This window comes from Eucalyptus grandis, chromosome 1 (assembly GCF_016545825.1).
Source record: "Eucalyptus grandis isolate ANBG69807.140 chromosome 1, ASM1654582v1, whole genome shotgun sequence".
Classification (NCBI taxonomy): domain Eukaryota; kingdom Viridiplantae; phylum Streptophyta; class Magnoliopsida; order Myrtales; family Myrtaceae; genus Eucalyptus; species Eucalyptus grandis.
The window spans coordinates 37,504,775-37,514,938 of NC_052612.1; the positions used below are offsets into that span (position 1 = coordinate 37,504,775).

Genomic DNA, 10,164 nt, shown 5'->3' on the forward strand with positions numbered 1-10,164 from the left:
ATCGGCATATACATAAATTTAGAACTATCCATTTTAACCAAAATAGAATGGCTTCTATGAACAAAAAGCTATATGCACTATGTATGATTCAATGTAATACTATAATCACATCACTTAGAAAGATCAATGACCCTTGTCTAGTAAAAATATTTACATCTTATTAAAAAGATACATGTGAATAAATCTTCTTATTTAGAAATGTACTAATACACACAAATTCAAGCACAATTACTTTTATGATAGACCTGCAAATTAAAGACACATCTATTAAATCACGCTAAAAGAAGGAAAAGAGGAAGAGGAGAAATTGCAACCACATTAATCAGAACACCTTTGATGTCAACGGCACATATTACTTTGATTAATCTCAATCATTAAGGATAAACCTCAATGAGAGATCTAAAACCCTCCAAAGGAGTGATTCTGTATTCAGTGAAACCAGCCTCCTGAAAGAGGTTAGCCCATTCTTTCTCGTTCCTCTCTTTGCCTAGGACAAGCGTCGCCATCATGATGTCAAAGCAAAGCTTAATCCCCATCGATGCTTCGTCTTCCTCGGACTCATCACCGATCACTATATCTATTATCATCACCTTTCCCTTCTTATCATTGCTCAAAACCGCTTCTTTACACCGCTTCAGTATCTTCACGCTCTCTTCGTCGCTCCAGTCATGTAATATCCACTGATAGATAGATGTAGATATGCATCTCTTAGAATATATGTATCATTCGGTGCTCCCGCTAATGAGAGAAAGAGGATTTGCCAATGAGCCTAGAGTATTCTGTTGAAGATTGGAAGAGCGCATGCACATTTGATGGAATTTGATTTGAGATTCGTGAATCTTGATATGATAATGTTACATATATTTTAAGAAGAAGGTTTGCTTGTGGATTTTGCCGCCAAACTTAAAATATTATTCTAACTTCCAAAAATCATAGGAATAATTTGGCATGATGAAAAATGAAATTAATGGCTTATATGTGTAATTTTTCAATTAAAGATTATATGAAACAAAATCATGTTTCAAACATAAAAAAGAAAGAAAACCTCTCTAGCCGACTCTCCCAAACCTATACTTCACGCGACAACCTCAAAAGTGGAAAGTAAAACAATAAAAACTAGAAAGCCAAGATAGCACTTAGTACCATTGCTTGACAACTAAAAACGAAGAAAGAAAGAGGCACGTGTTCATAAATTGAGACCCACAGTAGCATATGAACCCTCTCAATTTAATGGAATCAATTAAGTTAATTAATGAAAAGGTTTGTTATATGATTAAGCAGCATTCGTAGTTTATATTTGATTGTGATAAGTGCATTAGAAGTCTTAAAACTTATCATGAAAATGCAATTGAGTCTTAAAACTTTCAAAAAGTGCAATTACATTTTAAAACTTACCACAAAAATTAATCAAGTCCTAAAACTTTTAAAAGTGCAATCAATTGAATGACTTAAATTGAACCACTTTGACAAGTTTTATGACTTGATTGCACTTTTTGAAAGTTTCATGACTTAATTGCACTTTGTAACAAGTTTTAAGACTTAATTAAACTTTTTGAAAGTTTTAGGATTTAATTGCATTTTCATAATAAATTTTAGGACTTCAAATGCATTATTCCTATTTGATTCGGTTTGTTACCTTTTTATCTGTCCTCATTAATTATCACCATCTAGTAATCTATTAATGTAAAATTTATTGTTAAAATGTACTTTCCCATTAGGTCAAAAGTAAATTAAAGTTTCTTTTGCATTTCTTTTGAAGGTTAATGACCCTACATGTAACTGAGGTCTCATAAGTTTCTCAATGGGAGACTTACCAAAAAAGTCCTATATCTTTTACAATTGTACCCATTTAATCATAAACTTACTTTTTTGGCCAATTGAGTTCTAAACCTTTTATAATTGTGCCAATTTAATCCTTCCAGCCAAAATTGGCCAGTCGGCACTAACGTGACCTTCAACCGGCGCCGGCAATAAATTTTTAATACTATTATATTTTTTGAATTATTTTATAAATTTTTAATCTTTTTTACTCCCTTTTTACCCTCTCTCTCTCACACATGCGCGCACACGCACACGCACACGCGCACGTGCACGCGCACGCATGCACGCACACGCACACGCACACGCGCACGTGCACGCGCACGCATGCACGCGCACGCCTGCATGCACGCCTGCACACACACGCGCACGCGCACGCGTGCGCGCGCACACATACACACATCTTTTTACTCCCTTTTTTACCCTTCTCTCTCTCTCTCTCTCTCACACACACACACACACGCACACGCCCACGCGCACACACGCACACGCGCACGCACGCACGCACGCACGCGCACACGCATCTTTTTACTCCCTTTTTACCCCTCTCTTTCTCTCTCACACACACACGCACACGCACGCGCACGCGCACGCACACGCCCACACACACACACACGCACGCACACGCACGCACACACACACACCCACGCACGCACGCGCACACACACTACCTCCCCCCCTCCTCCCTCTTTCTTCTTTGGCTCTGGCAACCAGCCAGCCTTTGCTAGTCATCGGACTAAGGTGGTCGGGTGAGCTGGCCTCGCTGTTGTTGGGTGAGGGCGAGCTCGCCTAGTCAAGCCCCGTTGAATCTAGCGAAGGCTCACCTCACCATTGTTGGGGAAGGGGGAGCTCCCCGTCATTGGTGAGGCGAGACCCCACTGGATTTGGCGAGGGCTCACCTCACTATCCCGAGTGACGGTGAGGCCCACTCGCCAGATCTAGCGAGGACTCGCCATGCAGTCGCTCAGGCTGGCAAGGCGAGCTACCCCTCGCCTAGCGACGATAAGGTGAGCCCTCGCTAGTGGGTGGGTGAGCTTGCCCTCGCCTAGCGACTTCAATTCAATGACTGGTGAGGGGCTGGCTGACCGCCAAGGCCAAAGGAAGAAGGAGGGAGGGGGAGAGAGAGAGAGAGAGAGAGACGATGAGGCTCACCTCACCGGATCCGGCGAGGATGCTCGGGATGGCAAGGCGAGCTACCCCTCACCCAAAGGACGACAAGGTGAGTCCTCACTAGTGGGTGGGCGAGCTTGCCCTAACCTAGCAACTTCAATTTAGTGATTGGCGAGGGCAAAAAAAATAAGTTTATGACTGAATTGTCACAACTACAAAAAATTTAGGATTTTTTTGATAATTTTCCTGTTTCTCGATCAAGTAGCTGAATTTTTTTCTTTTTCAATATAGTGACCAACTTAAATATTTAATGCAGGCATTTTCCTTCCGTGTATTTAGCGAAGACCTCGTATTAAGTCATGTTAAAAGAGTTAGGTATTTGATTAAACAAATAAAAAGTTTAGATACCGGAACAAAAAGAATGGGAAGCTTCATGCACTTGCAATGTGACTAAGGAAGAAAAAATTAAAATCTTTTTCGTACGTACCTTGAGCAAAACAGCATCCGCTGAAGGAACAGCGTTAAACATGTCACCACCCACAAACTTCAAGTTCCTCGTCCCCTCCAAGCCGGCCACCACGTGCGGCAGATCGAGCACCATCCACTCCACTTGCGGAAACGCCTCTGCCGCCTCCCTCGCCAACCCTCCCCTCCCTCCTCCGACGTCGACCACCGTCCTCAACCCTTGGAACAGCTGCCGTCCACGCTTCTCCATCATCAACCTTGCGATCATTGGCCCGTCGCTTGCCATGGCTTCGTTCAAGGACTGGTTCAGCCCCTCGTCGTGGGCCGTGTACTCCCACAGGCTCTTCCCGTGCTTCATGACGAAGGGCGTGCAAGGGCTTGGGCTCTCGCTCTTGAGCCACTTCCCCAGGCAGTGCAATGGATCTTGTATGATGGGGCCAAGGATGAACGACACCATAGGCGACAAGCCACCGGGCTCGCCCTTCAGGATCACACGTGAAATAGAAGTGAGAGAGTACGTCAACCCTAGTTGCTCATGGTCATTTTCAGCAGCAGACTTTCCTTGAGAGATGAAGCCTGTTTGGGCAAGGACCGCCATGAGCCGGCGCAGGAAGGTCACCTTGGAGGTGGGGACCGACAGGGCAGCGGCAAGCTCGGGAAGGGTCATGGGATGGCCGTGGTGGTGGAGGGCGTCGGGGATGCCAAGTTCGATGGCGCATTTGAGGGACATGGAGGAGATGGAGTTGAAAGCATGGGTCCATACGTGAGCATAGGCTTGGACGATCGCGCTCTCGCTCATCACTTCATTATCAACCGATTCCATTGTTAAGGTGGAATGACCAACGAGTTTGGATTTGGTTTAAGGTTTTGGTGAGTTGAGTGGGGAAAGGGTTTTATAGGCATAAATTTTACTTACTCCTTGCTTACTGTGCATAAATTAAATGTAACACGACAGACATAACAAAAACGTGATGTCAAAATGTCCATAAGATGAATTGAAATTGCGACGTTGATGAGTCGGGAGAGGTTATTTAAGCGAATGTCGTCCTCACGTAAGATAACGACCAAATTTCATGTCAATTTAAGACTTTTTAATAATTAATGTGGGCGTAACTTCCTTTACTATACAAGAGATATTGAGATCCAAGACCTATGCCGGTATAATACCAAGTGGCTATTATGTCCACTTTTCTTGATCTCACGACAGCTCGTTGATTTCTTCCATGAACGCAACATATGATAGGCCTAATGACATGCAATCTGAAATTGGGCGGGGTTGTTGTTTTCTCTCCTCGGTTTGTGTCTATCGTGCTTCTTCTTGATATGTGCTTAATTTAGTCTTACGAAAATAATTTATAGACATTACATTTAGAATGATAAAGCAACCTAATATTACAATCGTTCTTCGGTTTACGTCGGCTTTTACTCCTACAAAACATATAACTGTTTCGCAGTTCGACTATTTGATCATACTTCCTATAGAGAAACGGGAAACACATCGACGCAGCTGACAATATCTTAACAACTTGATTATATATATCTGCACTTTATTTTTTGTTTGTCACCATGTGAGGATTGAGACACGATCCGGGCTCCTAGGGGGCATCGGTGGGGAAATCGAGTGACAATCTAATGTTTTGCAGTTTTTGAGAGAGAAAGAGGGGAGGGGGGAATTTGATTAGGACTTGACCAATGCAGTTCATTCGTATGATGCCATAAAGAGAAATTGCGAATTAACCGCTTTATGCCGTCCAAAGTCATCTTTTCGTGTAAACACCAAATGGAGGACAACTCACCATAACACCAACTTTATTGCCATCTTTAGTCTTATAATATGTCATGTCAGTTGTGCATTTGTTAAACGGACAAAACGTGGCGCCTTCAAGTTTCAACGCAACATGGCCAACCAAAAGCATTATTTTGAAAACCATATCGGAGGTCCTATTGACAAGGCGAACAGTACACGGTTCACCAATTCAACTAGAAAAAATTGGACGGCTTGAAGATATGCACCCATATCAAATTGGTAGTCATATCTAGTAATTTTAGAGGTTATAAGGGGGCGACATTGGTGGGCAAATTTTTCGATTCTCAATTCTAGGTGGGGGCTCATCCTGGTCAATTCAAGGGGACTATCAACCATGAAAGGATTGAGACACGATCCGGGCTCCTAAGGGGCATCGGTGGGGAAATCAAGAGACAGTATGATGTTTTGCGGTTTAGGAGAGAGAGAAAGAGGGGGAGGGGAAATTTGATTGGGACTTGACCGATGCAGTTCATTCATATGATGCCATGAAAAGAAATTGCGAATTAACTACTTTATTACATCAAAAAAAGTCATCTTTTCGTGTAAACGCCAAATGGAGGACAACTCACCATAATACCAACTTTATTGCCATCTTTAGTCGTATAATGTGTCATGTCAGTTGTACATTTGTTAAACAGACAAAACGTGGCGCCTTCAAGTTTCAACGCAACACGGCCAACCAAAAGCATTATTTTGAAAACCGTATCGGAGGTCCTTCTGACAAGGCGAACGGTACACGGTTCACCAATTCAACCAGAAAAAATTGGACGGCTTAAAGAACAATTATGCACCCATATCAAATTGGTAGAGTCATATCTAGTTATTTTAGAGGTTATGGGGGGGCATCGGTGGGCAAATTTCTCAATTCTCAATTCTAGGTGGGCGCTCGCCTTGGTCAATTCAAGGGGACTATCGACCATGTGAGGATTGAGACACAATCTGGCTCCTGGGGGCATCGGTGGGGAAATCGAGGGACAATCCAATGTTTTGCGGTTTTGAGAGAGAGAAAGAGGGGGGGAATTTGATTGGGACTTGACCGATGCAGTTCATTTATATGATGCCATGAAGAGAAATTGCGAATTAACCTCTTTATGCCATCCAAAGTCATCTTTTCGTGTAAACGCCAAATGGAGGACAACTCACCATAATACCAACTTTATTGCCATCTTTAGTCATATAATGTGTCATGTCAGTTGTGCATTTGTTAAACGGACAAAACGTGGCGCCTTCAAGTTTCAACGCAACACGGCCAACCAAAAGCATTATTTTGAAAACCGTATCGGAGGTCCTACTAACAAGGCGAACGGTACACGGTTCACCAATTCAACTAGAAAAAATTGAACGGCTTGAAGAACAATTATGCACCCATATTGAAGTGGTAGGGTAATATCCAGTTATTTTAGAGGTTATTAGGGGGCGACATCGGTGGGCAAATTTTTCGATTCTCAATTCTAGGTGGGGGCTCACCCTAGTCAAGTCAAGGGGACTATCGACCATATGAGGATTGAGACACAATCTTGGCCCCTAAGGGGCATCGGTGGGGAAATCGAGCGATAGTCTGATGTTTTGCGGTTTTTGAGAGAGAGAAAGAGGGGGAGGGGGAATTTGATTGGGACTTGACCGATGCAATTCATTCATATGATGCCATAAAGAGAAATTGCGAATTAACTACTTTATGCCATCCAAAGTCATCTTTTCGTGTAAACACCAAATGGAGGACAACTCACCATAATACCAACTTTATTGCCATCTTTAGTCGTATAATGTGTCATGTCAGTTGTGCATTTGTTAAACGGACAAAACATGGCGCCTTCAAGTTTCAACGCAACACGGCCAACCAAAAGCATTATTTTGAAAACCGTGTTGGAGGTCCTACTGACAAGGCAAACGGTACATGGTTCACCAATTCAACAAGAAAAAATTGGACGGCTTGAAGAACAATTATGCACCCATATCGAATTGGTAGAGTCATATCCAGTTATTTTAGAGGTTATGGGGGGGCATCGGTGGGCAAATTTTTCAATTCTCGATTCTAGGAGGGGGCTCACCCTAGTCAATTCAAGGGGACTATCGACCATATGAGGATTGAGACACGATCTAGGCTCCTCAGGGGCATCGGTGGGGAAATCGAGTGACAATCCAATGTTTTGCGGTTTTTGAGAGAGAGAAAGAGGGGGGAATTTGATTGGGACTTGACTGATGCAGTTCATTCATATGATGCCATGAAGAGAAATTGCGAATTAACCTCTTTATGCCATCCAAAGTCATCTTTTCGTGTAAACGCCAAATGGAGGACAACTCACCATAATACCAACTTTATTGCCATCTTTAGTCATATAATGTGTCATGTCAGTTGTGCATTTGTTAAACGGACAAAACGTGGTGCCTTCAAGTTTCAACGCAACACGGCCAACCAAAAGCATTATTTTGAAAACCGTATCGGAGGTCCTATTGACAAGGTGAACGGTACACGGTTCACCAATTCAACTAGAAAAAATTGGACGGCTTGAAGAACAATTATGCACCCATATCGAATTGGTAGTCATATCTAGTTATTTTAGAGGTTATGGAGTCGCATCTCGCCAGGTGTTTATCAGAACCTTTTATTTTTGGAAAAGGTGAAGAAATTGTGCACAAATTAATCGCTTGCCATTTATAGAGCAAAGTGAATGGATGATGTCGAAGAGGTTGGAGGTTCCAACCATGTCTCTAAAAGCAACTTACTTGTCACAGAACTCAACAATTATTGAATATGGATTAGTTTGATCTGGTTCTAACCGAAACTATTTACTCGACAAGTCTGGGTTTTTTTTTTTTTTTTTTTTTTTTGGGACTGGTCTTTACTATCCACGATATAAACTATAAAGGTGTGAATTGGACTGATAGCCTGGTTAGTACCCGGTTTAACTAGTTGAACCAGTCATCAGAGTTCAATTTTTCGAACTTGACCAAAAGAAGAGGTGCTCCAATAATGCTTACCAAGGAATATGCTGCCATGATCCTTTTCTTGAGCGGCTTGTTATGGAATACTATCAAGGTAGTTGTTAAGCATATCAAATGAAGAATGCTTCTGGTTTCAAAACATCAATTGTTTATAACACGAATAAAACACTTCATTCGAATGCTACAAACCTTTTTTTTTTCCATAAATGCCTAACAAGTGTCTATCGGGCATCCATTAACAAAATTATTTTCTCAATAAGAATCTTATCCAGAAAGTAAGTTGGGCGAAATAGTTTCTTGTAAAATGACTTTGAAGAATAATTTACATCACGAGAGAAGTTCACATATATCTAGTAAACCGAGAGAGATATAAGCATCATTGAAAAATTTACATGGCAAAAAAATATTTTTTTCAATTTCAAGAATATGTTTTTCATATACATACCCTAGAAATTGGGAGAATTACCAAAAAAAAAAAAAAAAAGACTTCAATCTTTTGCAATTGTGTCAACTCAATTCATCTAGCCAAATTTAGTTGCCGTTGCTGAAGTGAATGTTGACCGGTGCCAATCGTCCGTTGAATACCGACGTGGCAATTTTTTAATAGTATTTTATATTTTTTTCCAAATTTTTTATTAATTTTTCTATTTTTTCCTTCTTCTTTTTTCTTCTTCTTCCTCTTTGGCTTCCTTACCCGTAGTGGTCGACTAGGGTCATGGCCTCGTCAGACCTCACCAATGGCCTCGCCTAGATTTGGACGAAGCCGTCTATGAGGGTGAGCAAGGTTTGGTGAGGGCTGCAACCTTCGCTAGTGTTTGGTGGCCAATAGGTGCTTCGTGGCCCTCACCCAATAGCCCATGAGCCCTGCCAGAGTCTCATTGGCCACTATAGGGGAGAAGAAGCCAAAGAAGAAGAAGAGAAAAAATAAAAATAAAAAATTAATAAAAAAATTCGAAAAAAAAAAAAAAAATATATATATTTTAAAAATTGTCATGTGAGTGTTTTTGGACAACCCAGCAGCCAAATTTGGTTGGATAGATTGAACCGATGCAATTACAAAAGGTTTAGAACTGAATTGACAAAAAAAAAAAAAAAATTTAGGACTAAATTGTCATAATTACAATAAGTTTAGGATTTTTTTTTTTTTTTTTGTAATTTTCCCCCTCCAAAAATTAATTTTTAACAAAATCTACAATAGCTAAGGTTATAGAAAATAAATTTATCAAAGCGATCACTGTATCTCCTTCTTCTACAGTTCACGATCTTTCTTTTGATATTGAAAAAAGAAATATCAAGTTTCCTGGTGAGTTTTCTTAACCTTGTCACTATTTCGCATTCTTTGTTTATGGTCAAACCTGACATTAACTTTACATCTATGGACAAAACCCTCTATGAGCAAAAAGACTCAATTGCCTTTTTACTAAGCTTGTTGCCTTAGGGTGCATTTGGTTCAGCATTTTGCAAACCCATTGATAAAATGTAAAGCAATTTAGCCTAAAGAACTTTAAACAAATGCAAAGACCGTTTGGTAAACTATGCTTTGATAAGCAATTTCGAGAGAAATGCCGTTTGGTAGAAAATACATTTGAAAAGCTTTTTAGGTGATTAATATTATTTTTTTTAATTTTATTTGTTTAAAATTGAAAAAAATATCGTATGCAACTTTTTGAATATAAATTTTCACATTAATGCTAAAAAAATCAAATATATATAAATATATGTATTTTAAAAAAGAAAGACCAAAACCCTTCAGAATTTTAATTTTTTAATTGTTTAGAATTGAATAAAATAATGTATGCAAATTTTTGAATATAAATTTTGACAATAATACTAAAAAATCAAATACATATATATTTTTAAAAAAGACCAAATAATGTATGCGTCTTTTTAAATGTAAAATTTGAAAATAATGCTAAGAAATCAAATACATATATATATATATATATATATAATATTTTTTAAAAAAACAAACCCTTCATTGGAATTTTTTAACTTTTATTTGTTTAAAATTGAAAAAATAA

At 39.9% G+C, this 10,164-nt stretch overlaps 1 protein-coding gene across 1 annotated transcript; it reads right to left on the reverse strand.

Moving 5' to 3' along the window:
• Nucleotides 1-204: 204 nt before the first annotated feature.
• LOC104441081 (trans-resveratrol di-O-methyltransferase) lies at nucleotides 205-4,246 on the reverse strand. Its single transcript, XM_010054086.3, has 2 exons — nucleotides 3,416-4,246; nucleotides 205-680 (listed from the first exon to the last, which is right to left on the reverse strand). Exons 1-2 carry the CDS (start codon nucleotides 4,214-4,216, stop codon nucleotides 375-377), a joined length of 1,107 nt encoding a protein of 368 aa, XP_010052388.2. The 5' UTR covers nucleotides 4,217-4,246; the 3' UTR covers nucleotides 205-374.
• Nucleotides 4,247-10,164: the final 5,918 nt, after the last annotated feature.

Bases quoted from the DNA above. Each gene is read 5' to 3' on its own strand.
- LOC104441081 (XM_010054086.3), bottom strand. From the start codon at position 4,216: ATGGAATCGGTTGATAATGAAGTGATGAGCGAGAGCGCGATCGTCCAA. The intron at 681-3,415 runs GTACGTACGAAA...TCTATCTATCAG, and splicing joins CGGATGCTGTTTTGCTCAAG to TGGATATTACATGACTGGAG.